At 32.8% G+C, this 27,649-nt stretch overlaps 1 protein-coding gene across 6 annotated transcripts in view; it reads right to left on the bottom strand.

Annotated features, from left to right (window-relative positions):
• The window catches only part of LOC133338534 (microtubule-associated protein tau-like), a 52,114-nt gene that overhangs the window by 10,139 nt on the left and 14,326 nt on the right, over positions 1-27,649 (bottom strand). For 2 of the 6 annotated variants that reach the window (XM_061546705.1, XM_061546707.1), the window contains exons 4-8: positions 25,810-25,996; positions 19,934-20,136; positions 18,658-18,843; positions 14,010-14,033; positions 13,216-13,374 (exon numbers count right to left, since the gene is read on the bottom strand). In XM_061546705.1, the coding sequence (XP_061402689.1) occupies positions 13,216-13,374; positions 14,010-14,033; positions 18,658-18,843; positions 19,934-20,136; positions 25,810-25,996 (759 nt within the window). Of the gene's footprint in view, positions 1-5,009; positions 5,073-13,215; positions 13,375-14,009; positions 14,034-18,657; positions 18,844-19,933; positions 20,137-25,809; positions 25,997-27,649 lie in introns of all 6 variants that reach the window. The other 4 variants (XM_061546703.1, XM_061546704.1, XM_061546706.1 and 1 more) reach the window with 4 other exon arrangements.

Below are 27,649 nucleotides of genomic sequence, written 5' to 3'. Positions count from 1 at the left end.
GACGAAAGATTTTGATGAGATAAATTGGATTTTAATTAATTGATTAGCCAACAAAAATATATCAATAGTAAATTTCCAAAGATATATGTGAGAATGTCTCTCAAATATTTCTCATTTCAATCCTTACAGTCTTACAAACTCTTGGTAAATACGGTGGACAAATGCGACAAGGACTTTCAATGTACCTTCAAATACAGGAATATTTACGGTAAAAATGCCCAAGTGGGTAAAGACAATTAAAATATACGAAAAATATTGTCTTAGAGGGCCCCATCTAAACCCTTCTCAGCAACATTTTTAAATATGAAGCTTTTTCTAGTGGAAGGGGTTGATTTTGAATTCACATTGGGCAGTTCGGAATCTTGTTTCAACCAAATTGGCTATATTTTTATATTTTGGATTCTCATTGAGTAGAAGACCTTCATACAAAAAATATTAGCTACCTTCATATTTTGGCACATCACCATTATTCGGTTTTTGGTGGGTAGTGATGCGCTTTTCCACCAAATAGCTGTAATATGGTATAAATGGCTCTTGAATGCTGATTGATTTACATTTTGGTATAGCTCTTTATAACGGTAACGACCCATTTTCGATATTTCGAAAGCTTTTGCCACATTTTCCCACCGAAGTGGCTGTAATTTGGCAAAAAGGGTTATTGAAGGATTTCTTTTTCCCCATCCATATACATAAATTCTAAAACTAGATACATATTAGCGTAGAGCCCCATTATCAGTTTCTAGCCCCATTTTCCCATTGAAGTAGCTGTAATTTGGCATTCCGAGTTATATAAAGGCCATGCCTTATTTTCGGTATTATTATGTTTTCAACCGAATTTTCTCACCAATGCACTATGGGTCAGGAACACAATTTTTTTGACTAAAAACCATTTCAGACAGAGAGGAAACTTCGTTATATATTTCAAATCCGAACATTTTATATCATTTACAAAATTTTTATCGATTTACAAATGACATGAGGTCAAAAACAAAAGGAAAGTAGTAAAGTCGGTCGGGGCGGTCTATTTACCATTTAAAAGCTTCAAGATAAGCTTCCTAACAGACTTCGAATTTTGGATGAAATGAAATTGGACAAAATTATATATGCAATATATGTGAACCGACTTAAATCAATCCATGCCCTTATCTTCAGCAACCTATGCAAAATTCCATTTCATTTAGATTTAGAGCCTTATTTGTAGAATTGGCCAAATTATGTAAATCGATTTAAATCAAACTATTCATTATGCTGCAGCACAATTGAACATCAGTTCACAATTAACATGAAGTCAGTCCAAAATATTAGGATGGGAAAAATAAATCCATTATTTTTCCGGCAGATGGCTGTACTGATAGATTTCTCGTAAAGTATCGATCAATCAATTTCAGATTTATGCTTGTTGGAAGGGTGACATTTCGCAATAAAACAATTATTTTGCTGTTTATTTTTTGTTTGGTGCATTCAGTTGTGAGTTATAGGGTGTTAAAAATGGAAGTGAACAATGAGAAAATTCGGTACATTTTACAGATTATACCCTTCACCACATTGTGGTACAGGGTATTATTTTCTTTGACAAAGGCGAAAATGCAAGCCAAGCGGCTAAAATGGATCTTTGTTGTTTATGGTTCCTATACTGTAACAGCCAATTATGTGCAATTTTAATTTCGTAGATCAGGATTTTTTTATGTTAAAGATGCACCTGGTACAGGTAGGCCGGAAATGTCGAAGTTGACCGGCATGTTATCTGTCACATGTTAGCATCTGAACCATTTTCACCACAACCTGACACACGTTAGACTATACTAACTTCAGTACGATGAACAAAATGTTGTGCCAATCTGCCTAACTTTGCACAATTTACTTAAAATCGGACGAATATATATGTATATGGGAGTTATATCTAAATCGCCATCGATTCCATACAAACGTATCAGACGTTTTTCTAGACCCATTTCGATACGTTGTTTTTTCCGGCTTGTGTGATCCTTTTAACATCCTGCTGGAAAAGGTCATACGAGACGCAAAGGTGAACAGAAATGACACTCTGTACACCAAACAACACATGTTACTCGCCTACGCCGATGGCATCGATATAATGGGTCGAACATTGCGAGCGGTAACAGCCACCTTTGAACAAATTGAAAATTAGTCCAAAATGGGTCTGACATAAACGGCGAGAAGACCAAGCTGATGGTATCAACGCGCAAGACGTTCAGTAGACTCGGACCAACTGTGGAACATGAGAACTACAGCTTTGAGGTAGTTAAAGACTTTATTTTATATTTTGAAATTCGGAGGAGGATTGTGATGGCCAACAGATGGTACTATGGTCTAAGTAAGCAGTTTGGAAACAAGGCCACCTACCGCCAAACCAAACTCACACTTTACAAGACGCTGATACTACCCGTGCCATCATATGAATCAGAAGCATGGGTACTTGCGCAAGCAGATGAGGCAGCTCTTGGGGTGTTTGAAAGAAAAATTCTCCGAAAAATCTACGTCGAAGGAAAATATTAGCGTCGAATGAACCACAATTTATACAATTTATGCGCGGACATCGACATAGTCAGTCGTATTGGGCTGCAGCGACTACGGTGGCTAGGCCATGTTGTGCGGATGAATGAAAATGCCCCAGCTCAAGAGGCATATAAAAACGAGCCTACTGATGGTTCCCGTAGAAAGGGATGGCCACGAATTAGATGGAAATACCAAGTAGAAAGCAACATCTTGTAACGTGGTCTTCCAAATTGGTGAACTTGCTCACAAGACCGACGCGCTTGGAAATCTTTTTTAAGCTCGGCTTATGGAACAACCGTTCTGTAACAATCCAGCTAAGTTAGTAAGTATTTCGATACGTTGTGCATAATGTTGTGTTAATCGGACTCACATTAACTCTTTGGTGCATTTAAAATTGGTTAAAAAAATATATTGGAGCTATATATCTGAATCTGAAACTGAAATTTTTGGCTACTCAGTCTTTAATTTGACTTCTTGGTGCACCATTTACTAAAAATCGGACGAATATATACATGGGAGCTATATCTCGACAGACATACGGACAGACGGACATGCATAATTTGACCCAGAAAGTGATTCTATGAATATTCTCAAAACCAAATGTGTTGTAATTTGGTATTCTGGGTTATTATTACTACCCAATAAACTTACTACCAAAAATGATAAATTTTGGTCCACTTTTTAGGCTAGCCCCCATATTACAGGACCACTAAATTTCAATATTTTGTGCGATTTATTCAAACTAATTGATTGTAACTGAGTATTTAAAATGGTATTGGGCAGGAACCCTTCCTATTAAAAACTATCAATATTGGCTTAATTTTCGGTCGCTTAATTTTAGGCCCCATTTAAACGGACTCTCCATTATTCGGTATTTTTATCAAGTTTTCCAACTAACTATTTTCGATCCAGCCTATTGGATTTGTACTTTTTTCTTGCTGAATCGTAACTGCTCTGGCTATAATTTGGCATATCGGATTCCTGGTGAATAAAAACTTCTTTGCAGAAATTATTCAATTTAGGATTGTATTTTAAATAAAGCTCACATACAAATGTCTTGATTGATTTACTAAATCATGATGTTTCTACCCCAGTTTACTAATGTGCCGCATATGTTTCGAAATTTTCCCAGACTCAGGAATTTGCTTTGAAAAATGTCAAGTTCCTAACAATTTCGTTATATAAAGACACCTACCGGTCGGGGTGGTAAATAACATTAAATTGTATAAGTAAATTTTTAGGCTTGTGCAATGTCGTTCCTGAGGTAGATCCATTTTTTTAATCGTTTCCTTCATTTAGTTCCATTTTTACATTTAGTTCAATCGATCATTGGTACGTCTTTCGGTCGTTCTTCTTGTTATTTGTTAAGAACTGGATCAAAATGTACTATCTGAAAGAAAGTGCCGAATATACCGCTAGTTCACTCCGAAATTATATACTTTTAAAATTTTGTTTTAAATTGTCAAAACTGATAGGAATTGGTATAGGCTATACCAATTAGTAGGCCGATATATCCTGTTAGGAATACTAAGTACCCTTGAAATAATATAAATGTTTGTGCAATATTTCGATCCTCTTTAATACTCATTATTTCGGTCTCGAATTTATAAAATTATAAAAAGTTATACACATTTTTAATCCAATCCAAAATATTAGCAACTTCCAAATTCATAAATTTGAATCCTTTAATTTTCTCATCAAAATTTTTCTTTTTTGATATTATAAAAAAATATAAAAATATTAAAAAGTGTATATACAACATAACATAAAAAACTAGACAAAATACATAAGACAAATGATGTATAAAAAACGTTTTGATTGAGCAAATATTTAAAGCTTTGAGTTTTAAAAATTGGATATATAAAATTAAAAATAAAAATTTCATTTTAAAATTTGGCTTTAGCATTTGTTTTTAATAAAATATATAATTTTAAAATACATATTTATATACGTTTATTTTTTATTAATTTCAATATAAGACAACAATATAATAACAATTATATGTTTTTTGTTGTAGTTAAATAAAGGACATGATTTATGAGGTTTACGTTTTGTTGTTGTAGTAAATAGGATTATTTAAATATAATAAATATACGTAGATATATAATTTAATATTTTATTTTGTTAAATAAAGGTTGTTTTGTTATTATTATCCGTTTAGTTTAAAACTAGGTACTTTTCGAAATGTTTAAAGGAGGTGTTTGTTTTTTTTTCAGTTTTTATTTGTAAAAAGTGTTCTGACGAGATAGGCTGGTTAAATTTGGCCATTTTGGTTTTTAGCAGGCTTTTGTTTAGTAACATAAAAATTATAATTAAAAAATCAATTTTTTTGTTTGTTTTTGAATTGTGTGTAGGGCTGTTTTTTGGGTTTGGGTGGGTGTGTGGCTTTGAGCTTTAATTTTTAAAATTGTAAGACTTATTTTTTGTTTGGTTTCATTTGGCTTTTGCTATGGCATCTATTTAAAAAGCGAACGAAATACTTCGGTACACACACAATCTTTGGTACAGAGACCGAATTCAAGATGTATTGTCGCTATTAAGCGGCCTTGTGAGCTCTATTTCATTGTTATGTGTTTGTTTTTTATTGTTGGTAGATTGTTTTTTTTTTAAATATTTTTAATCGTGTGTTTTTTTTTTTGGAAAAAAAGAATGGGAAGAAAAAAGAAAGAAAAATTAAGAATAACATTGGTATGTCATCATAGTAAATTATTTCACTTCTAATTAATTTATTTATTAGAGAAAGATAGGTAGATATAGAGAGGACACAATAATATTAGAATTAGAAATCGTTTGGAAATTTATTCTGAGAATTTTAGTTCGAATTTTGGGGGAGTAGAAATTCATTTTCTTAATTTTTTTGGATAAAAAAATAAATACAATTATAAAGAAAAACAACATATGGAGAAAAGAAATAAATAATATAAACAAATAAAAACCATATAACGTAGACATAATAAATTGTAGATGCCAATTATAATTGATTAATTAAATTTTGAAATTTGTTGTAAATCATACAATTATGGATATTAATTTAAGGTATCCGATATGTTTTACCCTAGACAGACGACCGACATAACTAGCATTAAAACTTCTGCATATATATTGTCATATTGAAATTGCAAAATTCAGTTTGAATGGGGATAATGCATAGAGCATTGCCACTATTTCTACGATGTTTGGAATTGATACATAAGTTGGCGTTTTGTTTCAACCGAATTGTCACTAATTTGATATTTTCGATTGTTATAGGGCGGTAAATCCGTTATCAACATCAGTCCATCTTTAGATATAGCCTCTATATAAAGGTCCTGTCATAGAAAACAAACAAATTAGGTTCAAACCCTCGCCAGCCGGTTTAATGCATAGGATAGCCACTCGATGAGAAGTATCCACCACCGCTGAACGTAATGTTAGATGGAGAACATATTCGACCTTTAATCCGGCACAACCGAATGTTGTCGATGGAATACCTGCTTGAAGAACAATGCCTTATGAATGCTACACTCGAAGACCATCCATATCTGCAGAGGAGAAGCAACGGGCTAGATACGAGTAGTCTTAGCACAGAAAATATCAGGATGGTGTTACCGCTTCAATTCCTACTGGACAAGAATTAACGACCTGATAGCACATGTCTACCATGTGAACTAGGACCACAACACGACACGTGTCATATTTTCAACTTTCCTCCTAAGCCTAATCACTTGTCCTACAATTTCCTATGGACGCGGTCTATATATGTTTCAGTCGCCCTAAATTTGAATCCGAAAATTACCGAATTTAAATTTTTAATTTTTATACCCTACACAACTATGTTGTCAGGGTATTATAGCTTTGTGCAGCTCCAAATGTTTGTAACGCCGCGAAATATTGGTCCTAGACCCACCTTCAAGTATACCGATCGTCATATCTCGACTAGCTGAGTCGATCTAGACATGTGTGTCCGTCCGTCCGTCTGTCCATTATAATTTGTAAACACGATACAGGCCACAGTTATGGATCAATCTTCACGAAATTTTGCATGTAGGATGGGTTCTGGCCAATGAAGACCCCTATTGTTTTTGGAAAAGATCGGTTAATATTTAGGGGATGAAATGGACCAAAAACATTATTTTTGTCGGTTTTTCTGATCGCTCCAGAGGCCGCAATTATGGCCCAAACACCGCGAATTTTTGCATGGAGAAGGGGATCGGGCCAATATTTAGTGGGTCAAATGGACCCTGACTTTTGTGTGAAAAATGACAAAATTTGTATTCTATGGCATATATATTTACTCGAGGAGTTGATAGCATATCCAAGAGGAGTGGTTGGCCTTTAAATTGATACCAAATATAGTGATGTATCTACTCAGATGTGGAAGTTACAGTCAAATATTTACAGGTGCTTACGTATTCAGATATTATTTAGTAACCCATTACCACATTAGAGGAGGAAATATCGCGCTGATGGCTTTGAAATTTTTCATGAAGTTCCAGTTATGGTCAAGAAAAACGCCTACAATTTTCCGTGATGATCAGATTAAAATGTTGGGATGAAATGGACCAAAAACTTAATTTTTTGTGTGTTTTCGAGTCGAGTATAATCCAAAAATCACAACACAATCCACCGTGAAGGTAATCTGGACAAGTAATTAGAAGGACTGTACTGAATATTCGAAAAAAGTAAGTAGGGGTGCTGTTCACCTTTAATCGGACAAGAGGGGGCAAATGTCACGGAATATTACTCAGACTCCTCAGAAAGTTAGAGTTCGTGGTAGTTGTGTAGGGTATCGTATAGTCGGCCCCGTCCGACTATACTGCTCCGCTCACTGGTTTATATTAAATTTGTCATTCCGTTTGCTTCACCTCGAAATATTCACCGGAGACCCCATAAACAGTATAAATTCTTGATCAAAATAAAATTCTATGTCGATTTATGGGTGTCTGTCTGTCTGTCTTTTTCATTCCTACTAGGATTTTTGGTATTGCAAATGAGATATATCGGTGTATTTTTTGGTGTAGCCCTTATATAACGGTACATTCGGTATTTTTGAATTGAAGTTGAACACGTTTTTTAATCGAATAGGTGTAATTTAAAATTTGGGTTCTCATTGTATACTCGACGCACATGTCCGTTCCAAAAATTATTAATATTGACCTATGTTTCAGGGTAGCCCCCACATAACGGTACCTCCCAATACTCTCGGCATTTGGACGATTTACGACACGTGTTTCAATTGGTTTTAATTTTGTTTTTATACTTCCACCATAGTATGGAGGGTATATTAATTTTGTCATTCAGTTTGTAACTCATCGAAATATTAATTTCAGACCCTTTAAAGTATATATATTCTTGATTAAGGAAAAATTCGAAGACGATCTAGCCATGCCCCTCCGTCCGTCTGTTGTAATCACGGTATCTTCTGAAGGAATTGAGATCAATCGCCAACATTATGCATAATCGTGAAATCGAACCTAACGATAATGAAATATATCGGCCAGCATTTAGGTATTTCCCCAATATAAATATACATCCTGAAGAAAAAAATTGAGACACAAAACAAAAATATTGGGTTCGAAATTGACATATGTCGGTCATTAATTAGGCATAGCCCTCATACAATTATAACCCCAAATATTCGCTCATTCCTACACTATAATCTAACTTTGTAATATAAATTGCAGTAATTTGAGTATTGCAAATTCTAACATGCGTTATTAGTATCAGTCCACGCTTTGAGGGTTTCATTGAAATTTGTATTTGGTGTACATAATGGTATGATATAAACCGGTTTGTAGAATTGTCGGTATAGGTTCACTTTTTGGTATGTTCCCTATATATAACACAGCAAAAAAAATATATAACGTAGCAAAAAATTATTAATATTAAAACAAGTTCGCGGGTAGCCCCCATATTCGGTATTTTGGAGATTTTGAACACGTTTTGGCTTCTCATTATATAGCACATTCTTGTACTAAAGCCAAGTTTGAGTGTAGCCCCCATATTTACCTCGAATCTGATATATACCATTTCAAGATAAATTGTTCCAGCAATATAAATATCGCTCGATCTTTGGTAATAGTTCCCAAAGAGAAAATTTCAGCCCCTATATAGATTTCCTAGACGCAATTAAAAACGAAGTGATATAATTTTGCATTACGTAATGGCTGTGTTTTGTCATTCAGGAATCTTGGTGGATAAACAACTTCTTCACAAAACATTCGATGTTTCTACATATTTTCGGTATGTTGCAAGTCCTAGCCTAATTTGGCATAGGCCACATATAAAAGTCCCCATCCAATTTAGGTTTATATTTTGAATGCCCTCCTCTTAGTGGAAGGTATAGAAAGAAAGCAGATATTCCCACGGGAAACATTGCCTCTAGACAGATAATGTTCAATATACATTTGACATTTTAAAATTCCTAACCGTATTTTCCGAACAAATGACCGTAATTTTTAAAATAGAGTTCTCGTAATATAGTTTTGAAAAATAGATTCTGAATTAAAATATATGTGTATTGTATGATTTACAACAAATTAAGATTATTACAATATATTTTTTAATTAATATTTATGTTAACAGCTGTTGCTGTACAAAATCTAAGCTCATACCTAAGTCCATATATTATTAAGTTACAAATTGTTTTCTGAAATTCCAAATTTGTTTAGTATCAAATTATTAAAATTATATTTTTGTGGTTTTCCTAATAAAAGTCTTATTACAATTTCCTAATAAAAAACTAATTACAATTTTTTTTTTATTTTAAAAATTTTTATGTTATGATTTAAGTTGTCAAATGTTTGTATGTTGTGTCATGTTTAATGAGTGTTTGAAATGGTGTAAACGCAGTAGTTTTATTAATATTTTTTTGTTTTAAAAATGTGAACAAATTTGAAATAAAAGAGTATTACAATGTTAGTAATATGTGATTGAAATTTTGTTAAAACTTATTGAATGCTCGAAAAATAAACTATGAAATAGAGTTCAATTATTTTGTTTATATAGTACAGTATAGTACGCTTGTGATTATACATTTTTTATCTTTTTTTTAATTTCAACGATTACCAAAGCATTTTACTGTTTTTTACTGGTTTGTTGTTGGATTTTCAATATTTTTGTGATTAAGGTTTTACTTTTGTTTTAACTTTTGTGTGCCACAGAACATTGAATACGATTGATGTTCTAAGTGCAGTGCTTTTAATACGGAATTTCGATTTCAAATAAAACCAAATTAATTACAATACTAAATGAAAAGTTAAATAAACTGATAATAAGTAATAAATTGATAAATACATAAACAAATAGATATAGATGTATAAGAAATATTTAATATTGTATTGGGTTTAGTAGAAATTGCTTTAAATTTCGTTTGAATTATATATTAAAATCATGCATTCATTTTTTTAGTAAAAGTCTACACACGATTTTTGGCTAATAAGTAATGCTTGTTTCCTGTAAATGTTGCAATTTCATTGTATAAAATAAATTCATGTTTCTATAGGTATAAATATTTCAAATATAAAATAATAACCTGAATTGGGCTGGGTATAGACATTATCTAATACGGAGCAGATCGCTTTGGTCCCAGAAGAAAATTAGGGCGACGTTTGGAACATGCATATGCTCTTATTTAAAGAATCCTTGACAGAATATCGGAAAATTATACCACAAGGGATTTAATTTTAGATAATACTGATTGGTGTATTGAGAAAACACAATATATAAAAATATATTTAAAATCTGAGGTTCAAACGATAAGGAAATTAGTGTTTCACACTAAATAAGAAAAAATACAAAATTTAAAATAAATTCTATATGCATAATTTGCACAGAATTCAAGAATTTACCATTATGCTACATATTGGACCTTTACTCATCCACATTTTTGGTTCAGTAGATTCGATATTGCCCCACCTTTGAATGTGTAGAGTATAAAGGAATCGAGATGTATCCATAGTTACTTCCTATGATATACATATATTCGCCTGCTGCAAATCTTCTGTCAATATAATTTTGTTCGTGTTTCACAGTATAACGTTAGTGGTGGTTTAATCCAGCTCATATCCGGCAGTTAAATATACACTTAAGTCTGTCAAGAAAGGAACATGTTGGAAGAAACTATCACAATCATTCTTGTGATGCTTGAAAATGAAGTTGCCAAAGCATTTATATCGAAGAGTTTTGTTTTTATACCACATGGTTCCTTCTGAGAATATGTATAGAATTACTTTCTGAGTGGATTTATGTGTTTCTGTCAGCCGGTTGATGTAAATTTGGATGAAATTTGGAAGAGGATGAAATCTATTGAAATTGATGAAAATCGATTCAGATTTTCATATAGCTCCAATATATATTTACATCCGGTTTTATGTGGATAGAATGGCTTGTGCTAAGTTTCGTTGAAATCGCTTCAGATTTAGATATAGCTCTCATATATATTTTCGTCGGATTTTTCGTAGCCCCTATATTTCTTTCGATTTACAAGAAATTTTCCATAGCGTATTGATTTGAATGTAGAATGGTTTGTGCTAACATTTGTTAAAATCGGTTGCGATTTATGGTACACCTAAGCCCCTATCTTTTTTCTATTTGCACGAAATTGTGCATATCGTACTGAAGTGAGTCTAGAATGATTTGTGCTTAGTTTCGTTGACATGCGTTCAGATGTAGATATAAGTGCAATATATATGTTTGTCGCCTAATCAGCTCAAGCATCATTGACAAGAGGTCATTTCCTCTGAGACTATCCTCTTATACCCCTTGACTGTCCGCGGCGGGTTTTTTAATCCGCAGTTACCCAATATATCTTTTGGACTGTGGAGGGGTCCAATACCATTCAGCTATCCTTCTCACAGACACAAAAAAATTCTGACAACACTTCGCTGCTTCTAGGATGTTTTGACTCGGTATTTTGATGTTTTTCAGCCGCGGAAGTGGCTGTAATAAAGGGTGTTATGTGAAGATTTCGACGACTTTCGATATAGTTCCATGTTCTGATATATCCCCCATATAACGGTACCGCAACATTTGTGTTTTTTACAGATTTGATCCGTAATTTCCCATCAAAATTATATAATATTGCCCCCATATAAGGGTCCGGCCTAATTTTCGATATTTGGAAGGTGCTAGAGGAATTTTGCCACCGAAGTGACTGTAATTTGATATTCCGATTTCGTGAATGGAGAAAATCATCTTTGCAGAAAATTGTCGAAATAGATCCAAGTTTTTACAGATCCTGGTATTCAATAGGTTTTAGGTAGCCACCGAAGTGGCTGCAGTTTTGTATTTACAGAAAATTGTCCTTATAAGTCCATGTGCAATACATAGTCTCATGAATTTGTTGCTTGTTTTAGATTTCGTCAAAAATTGATATACGTCATTCTAGGCTTAATTTGAAACGCCACGCAAAATAGGACTTTTGTACCAGGACTTTGGTGAACTATTGACCAAAAAATTAGTTTTGCTTAATTGTGGACTTTGGAGTCCACAATTATGACCTGAACACAGAATTTTTACAGAGAGAAAGTGGAAAGTGGCTGCTTTTAAGAAGATCGGTTAATATTCAGGGGGTCAAATTGGTGAGAAAAATTACAAAATTTGGATTCTATGGCGTATATTTTTACTCCTGACGGACATAGAGCTGAGAAGTTGATAGTATATTCAATAAGAGTAGTTGACCTTTAAATTGATACCAATTACGTTGGTGTATGTCCTCGGAGGCGAGAGTTATACGTCAATTTTTCAAGGTTCTATATATTGTTGGTGGCTAGGAAATTCTGCATGAGGTTCAGATTATAGTTAAGGTCGACGCCTTTAATTTTTGCGATGATGATCTGATGATATATCGATTATGAAATAGAGCGAAAACTGTATGTTTTCTAGTCGCTCTAGACGCCACAATTATAAGCCGAATACCACAAATTTTCCATGGGGAAAGCGACTATTTCGAATGGCTGTCATGATAATGAAAGTCAATAGTTAACAGCTCAAATGATGCCACAGAAGAGCTGTTGAGATCTAAGCGGCCAAGAGACACTGAGCGGTTAGTGGTAGTTGTGTAGGGTATCATATTATAATAATTGGAGTCCGGTTCAATAAATTATGGACGAAAAGGACCCTCAAGGAAACGAGTTAGAGGGATGAAATATTCTACAAAAAAATCCTCATTCAATTTTAGTAGCGATAGGAATTGATACTGATTTGATACGATTTGTGATGAATAGATGTAGAACGGTATACATTTTTCATTTTCGGGTTTTTCCAAAGTTTCTAAAAATTCTTTTAATTTTTGACACATATTTACAATATTAAATATTTCTTATTAAAATGAATTTCTTACTAAATTTGAATTTTCGGGAAAGGGATTAAAATGGCGATACACAAGGGAATGTCAAGTAACCACAAAAAACTGGAGGAAATTAAAACGAAAAAATCAAAATAATAAAAAACTGAAGGAAAACTAGAAATGTAGTTCAAAACGTATGTAAACAATTCAAAACCAACTGGTGAAATAATAAAAAAGAATAACAAAATTAACTAAAACGTAATTTGGAAGTGGAATTGGATTGATGGAAAATATACAACAACAAAAAAAAAAACGGCGGCGGGTGGTGAAAATAACAACAACAAGAACTAAAAAAGCTTGAAATTACAGTATGGATGAGGAGCATAATTGGTCAAGAAGCATTTATTGAAGCATTTTAACATTTAGTTTACCTGAGACGGTGGTGTGGTCAAGGGTACGCCGTGTTCAATATTTTTCAAATAATCCTTGTCATCGAAAATTTTCTTATCGCCGCCACCTGGCTTGTGCTTGACATTATCCAAAGAACCGATTTTGCTTTGTGCCTTTATTTCGATTTTTTGTGTTTGTATCTAAAATTCGGGGATGTAGGAGAAGAAGGCAACACAGGGGACGATTGCATTTCCACCAACGAAAAAAAGGGCAAAAGAGCAATAGGGAAGAAGAAGAAAATAATTTTAAGAATATATTAAACATTTATTGAAATGGGATTTTCATTTCTCTGTTTAAATCAAAAAAATGACACTGACAATTGTTATTTCAATAAAACCAATTTTGTGGAGTTGTCTAAATACATATACAAGTCGTAATAAAAATTAATATTTGAAAAAAAATTATATGAGTTAAAATTTAGTGTAATAAATATTAAAATAGAAAAAAAAAACAAAATTCTAGAAAAAGATCAAAACGCTCTTTAACAAATTTACAGCCTTTGTGCCTTATGTGTTAAAATGAGAATTTATTTTGAGACGAGTTTTTTTGGGGGCAGGGCTAAGCAACATAGGATTTTATGGTTGAGGTGTTTTTTTTGTAAAGTACAAAAGTTGCATTTGTTTTGAAAAGAGATGATAAATAAAAAAGTAAAAAAAAAATAATTTCTAAAAAGATCACTAATAAAAAATGACAAAATTTACCAAATATTTTTTTTTAGTTTCGAATAAAAAGAAACAATATGTGTTAATGTGTGAGTGTCTACTAAACTACTTACATCCTTAGGTTGATCATTGGATTCCTGAATTTGTTATTTTTATTTTTTTTTTGTAATGGTAGTGTGAGTTATGTTGTTGTTTTTTTATAAACAATCATCAAAATTTGTTATTGTTTAACATTGATTGTGGTAGTTGTTGTTGGTTTTTTTATTTTGTTTTTTTGGTTAGGTTAGAAAGAAACAAGAAGAGTAAATTAAACATAAAAATCATTCAGAGGCAAAGTAAAGAAGTTTCAATCAACTAAAGATAAACATTTTACAAAGTACATCGATATAATTTTATAATTTAGAATTATGTATTTATATATGATGATACATGTTTTTTGAGACGATAATGTGTTTATATAAACTTATGATAATAAATAATGATATAACTTATTTTATATTATTATACTATTCGAACGCCATAAATTGAATTTGTTCTGAAAATACGTTGGAATCTGTTTTGACACGCTTAGGGCCTTGGAAAAAGTAACAATATAGGGGAAGAAGTGACTCGCTTCGACAACATTCCAACTGAAAAAAATATTTTTTAAACAACTCTACGCTTTTAAAAATATAGTTTGCTGAGGTCTACAGAATGAAACACAGATTTTTTATTCGCTTATACCTAATAGATATACCATCTTTGGATTTGATGTAGGTTTGGAAAATATTTCGATTTGCAATGTTTGGATCAAATCAGACACTCCAATATATGATATTGGATTATCAATTTTTTTTACCTCCCCCACACTTTGTGGGGAAGGTACCAGAAGGAATGGACCAAAGGGTCCCATATTCGAGCCTGATCTATGTATTTAGGTAAATATATTACCATGTGCAAAGTTTGGATGAAATTGGATACTCCCTTTGCTCCATATGAGATTTATAAGATTTAAAAATTTTAACTCCTTGTGGGGGAGGTACTGGAAGGTGTAGACCGATAAGTCCCATTCATCAACAATATGGACGGATGGTCTGTTTATATGATATTATAAAATGCATTTTCAGCACAATTTTGACCATATTTTGGGGTAGGTACCGCAGGGAATGGACCGATTTTCCTAACATTTGAATTTTATTTGAGTTTGAAAGAAATATTAAAATCTGCACAGTTTGGATCAAATTGGACATTCTATTAGCCTAGTACTGGATTTAAAAATATTGAAAATGTTGACACATTGTGGGGGAGGTACCTGAAGGAGTTGACCAATAGGTCACATCTTCGGATTTGATCTAGGCTATGTGAAGATAATAGGTTGTGCAAAGTTTGGTTCTAATCGAGTAGTTCGTTATCATGCTATTCTAAAAAAAATGTTCAGCTAAATTTTTACCTCTATCTTCAAACATAAACTTAGTTTGGAAGAAGTATTACGATATGCAAAGTTTGGATGAAATTGGTTATAGACGGACATTTGTAAATCAACTCCAAACATGGGGTCTGAAACCAATATTTCGATTAGGCACATTTATGCCGTATCGAAAAGCCTCATTAGCCATAAGCTTGTTAACAATGCTGAGGGTATAAAAAGTAATCCGGTGGTCCTTACGCTTTTTTAGACATGTAATCGAAACTGGTCCCCAAAAATATATGTTACAAAATTCACTATAGTAAATCATAGTGAGTGCTTAAAATTTATTTTTTAATTCGAAGCCATCTCCTCATCATCGTATCCGTTTATAGACCACCCGATTTCTTTACCTTTGAACGCCTTTCTTGAACCATATTATAGATATCTGGTAATATTTCAGTGACTTAACCAAATTACCGCTTCAGAGAGTGCTCAATCCCTCAAAACATCACAAAAATTTCCGAGATATCAGCACTGATGCAGCCGCTCGCCGGGGGGGACGAATACTCGAAGCAAAACCAAGCGGAAAATGGATGGACCAAATTGTGGGCAACGGTTTAGTCACTCTCGAATCCGGTGGGAGATCCGAACAGATGCAAGAGTTTTTTTAACCGGCAGTTCATAGAACAGCCCAAGTGAGTGTCTGATGAGAAAGGCATACGAATAAGGGATACATACTGATAGCGATGCTAATTTACACTACATTGCGTGGGGTAGTACTAATACTACCAAATGGTCAGGAACTTCTAGATTATACACAGAAAAAATAATTCATATATTATATGAATATTGTTCAGAAAGTGTGAAAGTGGAAGCTATGGCTGCATCCGCACCAATTTCAACAATACATAATAACGTCATTCAGATCTCAAATTGATACTTTGTGCAAAATTCCGTGTTATTCGGACAAACATTTGGAGTTTGGTGCACCATTTATGTAATATCGCACGAATATATATGTATATATGGTAGCTATATCAAAATCTGAACCGATTTTCCCGCAACTTGCCACTCATCATACTAGACTCAATTCAGTATCCTATGTCAAATTTCGTGCAAATCGAAGGATATACAGGGACTTTGTTGCACTATTTACCTATAATCGGACGAAAATATATATGGGAGCTATATCTAAATCTGAACCGATTTTCACGAAACACATCAATCAAGATATAATTAAGTACGCTATTCCAAATTTCGTGCAAATCGAAAGATGTACATGTGCACCATTTACCTTAAATCGGACGAAAATATATATGGGAGCTATATCTAAATCTGAACCAATTTTTCCCAATTTCAATAGGGTTCGTCCTTGGGTCAAATAAATGAGCTGTGCCAAATTTCATCCAATTCGGATAATAAATGCGACCTGTACTTTGTTTACAATTTAACATCAACAGACGGACGGACGGACATGTATAAATCGAATCAGAAAGTGATTCTTTGCTTATTCTCAAAAGGAACCATGGGTCTATCTCATTTCCTTTTACCTGTTACAGACATATGCACAAAGACATAATACCCTGTACCACAGTGTGGTGAAGGGTATAACAAGATACTTTGTGACGTCGTCATTTCACCATTGGACACTGCCGGTGATTAATGCAAATGGAGAAACCTGCGAAATACATTACATTATTGAATTCAAGGCAGATTTAGTAAGGTAACATCATCAGTCCAGCTGTTGGTACAAAAAATTTCAAGAATGCTGTTTATTTAAAACCAAAAAATACAAAAATATATAATTGAAAATCTCCAAATTTTGAAGAACTTGTTCGACAATGCATTTATCAACATCTTCTGAATTAATTTGTGTGTTTTTGCTATATATTTTGACATATCATTGTACTACAACAGTTGTTTGTTGTAGAAAAGTCACAGCTAGGAATCTAGATAAGATTTGGGTCTTCCCAGACAGAATGAAGCGATGCCTGAGTAAAGTGACACTACGCTGTTTATGGTAAAAATAATATTTTTATTTATGACAAGGGATATTAGTACTAACATAACGCAAAAAATTTATAATTGAGAACACAATTTTAAAATCCTACATAACGATACTGCCTAATATTTCGAATGTCCTGATAGAATAGCCAAACAAATTAGCTGTAATATAGCATTTCCTGTTAATGTCATGTTCTGACGGGCATTTAATCAACGTAGTTCGTTCTCAGAAATACGTACATTACGGAATTAACCCATTCATACAACACTATTCTTAACCCTTTATGGTCCAATATTGCCCACAGGCAACAAAATGTTTTAGAACTTATATTAATTATACAGCTAGTAGATATACATTCTTTGGATTTCCTATGTCAAGACCTGGTTATAAACGATCCATATCACAAGAAAAAATCTAAAAAAAAATGTGTACTAATACAGTACTAATTTGTGTATACAGTCAAAATTATTTAAATCACTTCGTATTCGAAATGTACGAATTCTGCCATCAGAATTATTTTTGATTCTTGTAAAACGGAATATAAAGAATAATTTAAAATGATTGAAAATTTTGTAAATATTTTCATGTTGTCAAAATTAATTTATTTTCGATAAATACTCTCAATTTTTAGGGATGGGACAAATTTCTTGGTTATTCAGAGAGTGATTCGAATTGAACAATGTACAAAAGTCGGTGTTTGCTCAGAAAATTGTGTATGGGGAACTAAGTAATTACTTCATAATTAATAATAATAATAGAGTAGTAATGCTAAATGGCGTTCGAATAATTTATAATGCTTAACAATACATTTTTTAATTTTATTTGGAATTGGCGTTATAATAAATTTGATTGCTAACATTTGATAATTTTTGTTTATGTCCCTCAATATTATAGAATATTTCCCTTATCTCATAATAAATGCTATAAAATGTAATGTATTTCTATGAATTTAATATGAAACGATCGCCAATTCAATACGATGTACATTAATGATATAAAAAAAAACAAACATATTATTGTAATTCATAAAAGATGTTATATACTTCTTAATAATTTAAATTAATAAACATAAACTTTAATAAATGACATGCATTTTTTCTAACAACATGCTTAAAACACATGCGTGTATATAACATTATAATTTTTAAATTATTTTTGTATTGTTTTAATATTTTTTCATTCCGTTTTATTTTAATTTTTAACATGCCTTTAATTTATTCAAAACATGCTTAATGACAAGTTTTTGTTTTAATATATTTTTTTATCGATTTTTAATTTTATTTTCTATTTTAAACATAAATGCTTAGATGATAGATATATGTCTTATGACTGTATTTCTAGCCATCTAACACGGATGTTCAGAACTCACCTTTATGTCACCGCCACCGGCTACATGCTTAACATTATCCTTGGAACCAACTTTTGGCTTGGCCTTCTCCTTGAAATCAGGTTTAATTGTTTCGATTTTCTTATCACCGCCACCGGGCTTGTGATTGGCATTTTCTAGTGAACCAATTTTCGATTTGGCATTCCATTGTAATTTTGTTGAAATTATCTGTTGGGATCATGGATGGTGCGAATTTGTGTTGGAGTGTTTTTTTTTTAATAAAAAATATAAAAATATGAATTGTAATTAAGGCTTTAGTTTAATTACTATAATTAATAATAGTTGCTGAGAAGTATCAAGGCATGGTAAACCGAAGAATATAACTTATGTACATAGAAGACAACGTGAAGAAGGGTCTTCTATACATAGAATATCACTTAAGGCTATCCTATATATAGATTACCACTTGGAAGATTCTTCTATACACATAAGTCCACTTGAAGGATCTTCTATATGTAGAAGATTTCATAGAAAGAATGCCACATGAAGGGTGTTCTATATAAAATTTAGGGTACATAAACATAAGACTTCTTTTTGGAAAAACCTGTATATCTCAATTAAGCTTTTTGCCTTTTTCCTTACAAATTAATTTTTAACTCTCAATTACAATATCGAATAATTTAGTTTTTATGATTAATCTTAATGGCATCATCATCCATTTGATCAGTCCCCTCCTTAATAACTCAAATTATTTTAAAGAAGAGAACAATCTTTTTTTTTTTAATTTCTATTAACAACAGTTCGTGATATATCCAATAATACAAAGAAAACTTGAAAAAAATACAACCAAAAAAGAGAGGAAGCTACAAAAATTTATTGTCTCAAATTCTAATCAACCGTGAAATTGAAAATCACAAAATCATCAAAAACTACGAATTGGTTTTACGTTATATTCAAAAAAAAAAAAAAAAAAAAAAAAATAAATAAATAAATAAAAAAAGGCGGTGCTATCTTGACGCTGTTCGCAATTAAGAACAAAAATAAATACAGGGTCAGTAAAAGCTCAATACTCTGCAACAATGTTTCATACAATGTGATACTACAAAAAAACTTTTTTCTTTTGCATGGCAAATGTTTTCAATTGACATCAGGCATTTCCAATTACGGTTTAGAGGAACAAAAAATATTGTTTATTATCTTGAGATAATTTTATTTTTATCTCAAAGACAATAATCAAATATTCTTTCCTCTAAATATTGGAAATGAGTGTTTTAATAAGAAATATTAAACGTTTTTGTTTTTAGTTTGGTCATATTACCTTCTTTTCACCACCCCTTGGCGTGTATTTATCATTTTTAGCTTCAATTTTGGGTGCTGCCTTAATTTCAATTTTCTTCGTTTCGATTTTAACATTGCCGCCACCTGGTTTGTAGCTGGCATTTTCTAGAGATCCAATTTTGGAGCGTACGGCCTTCAAGTTAGGTGAAGGAGCGTGTCCAACTTGAATTTTATTCATTGGAACTGCAAAAGAAAAAAAAATGGAAAAAATGGGAATTAATATTTTTAATCTATATAGAATAAATAGGCATAATAACATTCGGACGGGTCCGACTATATGATACTCTTCACCACTATGGGTATATTAATCAGATGCATACTAATAGACGTCGCATTTTTAAAGGACTATTAACATGAAATTGGATGATATAAAATAAGAGACCTTTATCTAATTGTGAACCGACGTGGATCAATCCATAAACATGGACAAAATTATATAAATCGATTTAAAGCAAATATCTATCGTACACCCGTTGAATATTTGGAACCTTTGGTGCACCATTTACATAAAATCGGACGAATATATATGGGAGCTATATATAAATCTCAACCCATTTTTTCAAAGATTAATTCAGTACGCTGTGCCAAATTTCGTGTAAATCGAAAGTTATATAGGGTCTTTGGTGCACCATTTACCTTAAATCGGACGATAATATATATGGGAACTATATCTAAATCTGAACCGATTTTCACGAAACTTAGCACACATCATTCAAAGCTTAATTCAGTACGCAGTGCCAAATTTCTAATATATATATATATATATATATATGGGAGCTATATCTAAATCTGAACCGATTTTCCCAATTTCAATAGGTTTCGTCCTGGAACCAAATAAATGAACTGTGCCAAATTTCACCCAATTCGAATCATAAATGCGACCTGTACATTGTTTACAATTTAACATGGACAGACAGACAGACGTACGGACATGCATAAATCGACTTAGAAAGTGATTCTATGCAAATTCTCAAAAGGAACCATGTGTCTATCTCGTTTCCTCTTGCCTGTTACAAACATATGCAAAAAGACATAATACCCTGTACCACGGTGTGGTGAAGGGTACGGAAACACTCCATTATCTATGGAATACCATACCTCGAAAAGTTTTCGATCTATTAAATCGGGCGTGTTTCATTAGCAAAATAAACAAGTGAAAAAGGTTTTAAATACTGCTGGCCGAATTTCTTGCTCGGTATACCACCACAAATGTACTGTCAGTTACTTGAAATTAAGTCGTCAACCTACATAGCACTACACTATAAATAATAATTTTGGAAAGGGTAGCTAAAACTTGCTAGATAATGAAAAACGGCGGGGTCATTTTGCCATGGATTCCAAGATATCCACTGGACACCAGAAATCTTAAATTGTAGCTACTTTTAAAGGCAATTTGTTTTAAAATTTCCACCATACTGGAATTTATACAATAAAAATGTCTGGGGGCAACCTTGAAACGTAGACGGATATTTCGAATTTTGCTAAGGATATTTGCTACCTAATGTAGCAATTCAATTTAATAGTTAAAAACTTGGTGGCTTTAACTGCATGTATATCGATATTACAAAAATATTTCCAAAATATGGGGTACCTGTACTGATAATATTGGCAGGGAGATTGATACCGAATGAGATACCAAAATATCCAATTCGGTTAAAAAACATTTCCAAAATCGTACTCAACAATTTTGGGATATCGCTATATGGATGGTACCCATATATGTAGACCTATATAATACTGCCTGCAGACTCTATGTACAATTTCAGATACCATAAAAAGATAGCTTCATTATCCTGTATTGTCTTTTATTTCGTATTTTTTATACGCAAAGTAGGCAACACATCTTGCTACCGAAAATGATCAATACTGGTTCTTTTTTTAGAATAGCCCTCATATAACCGTACCTCCCAAAATTCGAGCTCCGCCGGAATTCGTCATCGAAACAGGCGTAACCTTTCACCATAAAGTAGAGTGAATACTAAATTTATCATTCCGTTTGTAACACCTCGAAATATTCTTCGGAGACCTTGATAATATTCTTCGCAGACCTTGATAATATTCTTCGGAGACCTTCGGGGAAGCCTACCCACCATTATATGGTTTTTTTGGAATTGACTATAATTATAACCTACATCAATGTTATGAGGGTATATTTGTGTGGCCCCAACAGTTTGTAAAGCAAAATATTGGTCCTAGTCCCAACTTTTAGTATACCGATCGTGATATTTCGAATAGCTGCGTCGATCTAGACATGTGTGTCCGTCCGCCCGTCTGTCCATTATAATGTCAGTGGTCGTTCTAGAGGACAGAATTATGACCCGAACATTTAAGCAGAGGAAGGAATCTCACCATAAGTATGACTGTTTTGATGAAGATCGGTCTATATTTAGAGGGTCAAATGGACCAAAACTTTTGATGAAAAATGGTAAATTTTGCATTCTATTGCGCATTTAATTACTCCTTAAGGACATAGACCCGAGAAGTTGGTAGTATTATTTGGTAATATATCCAAGAGAAGTGTTTCACTATTAAATTGATACTAAGTATGTTGTTGTATGTACTCGGATGTGGTAGTTAAACGTAAATATTTACAGGGGTCTACATATTGTGATATTATTTAGTATTAAAATTACCACACTAGAGGGAGGAAATGTCGCGTTGACGGTAAAGATCAGCCCAACCAAGATATTTCTATGTAAAAAGCACGCTATTTCGTAAATATTCAAAACGGGAAAACACGGTTCCTTAGTACTTGTATAGGTATAATATGTAGGGTATATTTTTGAATCTGGGATGTAAAATTTCTTCAATAAAAATATTAATACCGGTCCGAGATTTGGTATAGCTACCATATTTTTGGTATTTTGAACATTACATCCAAATTTTCCCACCAAAGCAATGTGAAATGGCACATTGCGGTGTAAGGGGACCTCCCCCATTCTCGATTTTAATTTTTCAAGATTTTCTTTGGGCTGATAAATGAATACGAATGCAGGTTAAGATTTGTTACTTTACACATATATAATTGAAGGTTTAAAAGAGAAGAAGAATAATTTGCAAAATTTGGTTTTTGTTGTTTTTGGTAATTAAAGATAATGATAACTCCTCGCTGGAACAGCGGAACCCGGAAATTCTTATGAACTAGTTTATTGACTTTGCTCAAAAATTAACAAAATGGCTGACCTTTGCATTTTTTTCGGAAATTCGCCTATTTTTGGCCACAAGTTAAAAATAAGGAAGTTCTTCACCGATTGGTTTTATCCTAGTTCATACGATAGCTATACACTCCCAGAGAAACGCGTCAATTTGGAACCGATTAGATTATTAGTTTTTGAGTCATCGTGCCCGCCATTCGTAAAAACACTGTTTCGAGAAAAATGCGATTAAAATCTGGGAAGCACTCTTTCCGTCACTTGATACTGACACGGCTATATATTCAAGAGTTGTTGAGATTTTCACTTGTAGGGACATTCTTCAATTAGTGTAGATTCGAAAAATTAAATAAATTTTTTTAGCACCAGGGATGGGGGTCCTCTTAAGTAAAGGTTTGCACATATCCTCCATATAGAAGTACCGCCCCATTTTCGGTATTTTGAATGTTTTAGCCGCTTTCTCAGTGCTCTTTTTTACATAGGACTAAGCTGTAGAAAACAACCGATATCTCAGTTAGTGATGTACAGTGAATCTCTGTACATCACTAGCTTCGATTCATAGGTATCGAATATCAAAATAAATAACTGTCGCAAAGTTTGAAATCTCTAGCTAATAAACTTACTTAGATGCACGGTTTTTTGTATTTTTACTGATGTTTTGGTAATATTTCCTTTCCATTTAGAAGGTATTTCGTGTATAAAACTTTTCAAAATTTAAGTTTATTTTTTTTAATTTTAATTTTATTTATTAGTGGGGAATGTATGGCATTGTCTGCCATGGGGTAAGGCAGGAAGACAACAAACTGGGATTAAGCCTGACTACTTTGCAAAAACAAAATACAAGTGGTATCCCAAATAACCCGCCGAAAGGTTTTTTGTAAAGAAGATATTAATAGCTTCTGGGGAAGCTATCAGTGGCGAGATCCGAAACTATAGTCTTCCCTGCCTTACCCTTCGGCAAACAATGTCATACATTCCCCACTAATAAATAGCTGTTTTTTAAAAAATTACAAAAACAAAATACAAATGGTATCCCAAATATCCCGCCAACACTACCAAAATTGTAAACCTTTTTTATCTAATACTAATTTATTATATGTTTTTGGTAATAGTTTGTATAATTAAGTATCAAAGAACAATAATCAGCCATAAACATTTTATATCTGTTGAATAAGTACTGAGATATAGAACTCTAAAAAAAATACCGAATGGTCCCCAGCCTCCCCTACATACAAAAAGTAATTATGGGTCTATCCAGCTTTCATTGATTTTTCATGCAGACTAACATTCGTCAAAGACTGCTGTTCGAACCGCCCGTTGCAGTTTGTGGTGCTATTCAGGGAAAAATATCTTTAGATCTCTGATTTTATTTTCATGTGGTTTTCAGTAATTTGATGATTTTAGACACATTTCTAGAAAATTGTCAATATAGGATAATATATTGACATGTAACCCAGTCAAGGTTCCCTTATACTTTCGATATTTCAAATAGTCCTCAAATATTCTAGCGGCAATATTATTTTAAGTTTCACAAATTTGGCACTTTGACCTTCCCAAAGCATATGAACATTCGAGTATGCCCAAAGTTTTAAGTTCTACCCAATTTTTTCAACCAAAGAGTATGTAATATTGATAACAGATTACATGGATGAATAGCCGCTTTTATCGAAACAAAGTGAGAATAAAATATTTTTTTTGTTGGTTCTGGTCCTAGTTCTTTCACAGATAATTTGACTCTCGGATTGATTTTAATTTACCATTTTTATACCCTCAGTATTATGGCTAATGAGGGTAATTCCGTCTGTCTCTCCGGCTGGTGCGCACAATAACTCTCGAAAGGAGTATCCGATTTCATCCAAACTTTGCTTATCATAATATTTCTACCAAACTTAGTTCAAGTTCGAATATCTGGTACCTCCCCCACAAAATGGTCAAAATTGAGCTAAAAATGATCCGATTTGAACCAAAATTTGCACAACCCTAGATCAAGTCCGAATATGGAACCCTTTGGTTCACTCCTTCTGGTACCTCCCCCACAACATATTATCATTAACAAACCTAGATCAAGATCGAAGATTGGGCCCATTTGTCCACTACTTCTGGTACGTCCAACAATATTGGTTTACTTTCAGCATTTGGGGACATTGTTTAACATAATTTTAAATGGTTTGGTCTTCGTTGGTTACGAAGTTCCAAGTAGCGGAAAAACATCCCATTCCTCTGCGATATTGCATGTGAAAAGAATTCGATGTATACATACTAAGCTACAGAAATACCAACCCAATCTAGTAAGGGTCTCAGTGAGGTCCGAAGGAAAAACTGATTCACCAGAGGATGTACAGATGTAGAAGGTTTATGTGAAATTTCCAATATGGAATTTTTGATATAAAACGATTTATTCTTGAATATCGTGAGATAATCAAACTAAATCTATACAAAAGTGCTCTTGCCAAGTTTTACAATACCAATCACTTTATTGGCAATTTTTTATTTCCAAATCAAAAATAGTTATTTGCCTTAAGATATTCTGCTCTAATTGGGAATTGTTTTTATCAAATTTGTTGATTGACCTTGAAAAAAATATATTATATAGATACTACAACAGTATTATTAATAATTCAAAATTTCTCGAAGGTTGCGATGTTTTGTATACAAATTTTCCCAAAAAAAGCCCCAAAGATATTTAAAAAAATCTTCTTCTTACCTTTTTTAACTGGTTCCGGTTCTGGGGTCTTCAATGCAATGCGATTTCGTGAAGTACTGCGAGATTTGGATGATTTATTGGATGGTGTAGTGCTGGGTGGGCGTGATGTGGCCGACTTCTCGGGCTTAGAAGATACCGAAGTTGGAGTTTTGGCTGGGGAACTGGGGGTTCCAGGGCCGTTGCGTTCCTATAAAAACAATCGATAAGAAATAAATTCGATTAGCCACTATCAATTTCAAATCAATAATAATCAATATAAAGGAGTATTACTAGAAGTAAATTTGTATCAGCTGTAATAATTAATTGCATGATGATTCTATGGCACGCTATTTTTCCGTTTTTACTCGTATTTTCCACTAATTATATAATTTCTTGTTTTTTCTCTTGTGTTAATAAATCCGAAATCTATGTTGAAGAATTTAATTACTGCGATGCGTTTCGTTTGTCGTTTCCTTTGCAATTAAGTTGTGCCCGAAAAATATATCACTTCGTTCGCCTTCGACATTTTGTTTTTTTGCAAAAGTTCTACTTCAGAAGAATTATATTGCTTGATAAGTTTGTTGGTGGTGCTGTTGTTGTTTATGAATTTGTTTACAAAGGAAAATTATTCTTAATTTTTTGTTGTTTTGTTTTTGTTATTAGTATAATATACAAATTCATGTCTGTTGTTGTTGTAGTAATTTTCATATTGTTTTATCGATGGCATTACGGATGGCATGCATGATGGTCCTCCCAACAACGGAGCCTTTGTGTTGTTGGTACTGTTCAAGTCAAAATGATAAGTTGTCTCCCTCACCCCATATAATTTCACTTTTCGCCATCGACATAAACATAAATGTAAATATACATATATATGTATGTAGGTAGGTATTTACTATCTATATAATACACATGTATATTTATAATTTTGTTTATTTTTTCTTTCTTTTTTTTGAGGTAACAAAAAAATAACTTCTAAATGATAAATTACCTTTATCTACCCGAAAAAAAGAGTAGAAAAAACATACTCGCGAAGAAACCCATAAAAAAGTTTCGAATGATAAAGAATTGAATGGAATTTCAACGATTTCTTCTTTCCGATATGACAGCGCAAGGATACGTTTTTGGTCGTTTGTTTATTGTTCGTATTGCTACACACATATATGTATGTGAGTATTTTGAGTGGGTTAAATGTAGCAGGAAACACACACGAAAAAATATATTTGTTAAATCGTAAATGTCGGGTTCGAAGTATACCTATAAGTCTTCGAATATCATTACGTTTAGGGAAGAAATAGTTTTTCATTAAGAAAAATATTTATTCAAAGGACAATTCAAAATTGGACGAAACCTTAACATAAAAGTGTGCTACTACATACAATTCGAATCGATGTATTTCTTCCTCTCCGATTGAAAACCCCGAAAACATTGCATTTGATCGATTTAACAGCATCCTCTGGTGATGAAAGCCAATGATCACACATTTGTTATATCCTCCACAATAAAATTTGTCCTCTCGTTTGCAACACTTCCAAATCTCGTGGATGTCCCTATTATTTGGATCTGAATAAAATTCTTTGTCGATTTATCCAAGTTCCTCTGCCTGTTAAAATCCCGATAGAGAACCCTATATTTAACAAAAATCCTCGGATGTATAGTGTTACATCGGGTTATTTCGGTCCAAGTTTTGGTCTAGTCCCCATGTTTTGACGGTTTTAGCCACATTTTTCAACAGTATGAGCTACATTTTGACATTCTGGGTTTTGTGAAGGCTGACATACAGTAGCGGGCCATAAAAATGCAACGCTTTGGTCATATGATATGTAATTACATTTGTTTTACAATAACGGCAACTAATATA

Source organism: Musca vetustissima, unplaced genomic scaffold (genome assembly GCF_032173495.1).
Source record: "Musca vetustissima isolate MV318-11 ecotype Yass unplaced genomic scaffold, APGP_CSIRO_Mvet_v1 utg11171, whole genome shotgun sequence".
Lineage (NCBI taxonomy): Eukaryota > Metazoa > Arthropoda > Insecta > Diptera > Muscidae > Musca > Musca vetustissima.
This window is presented reverse-complemented; position numbering and strand designations above follow the sequence as displayed.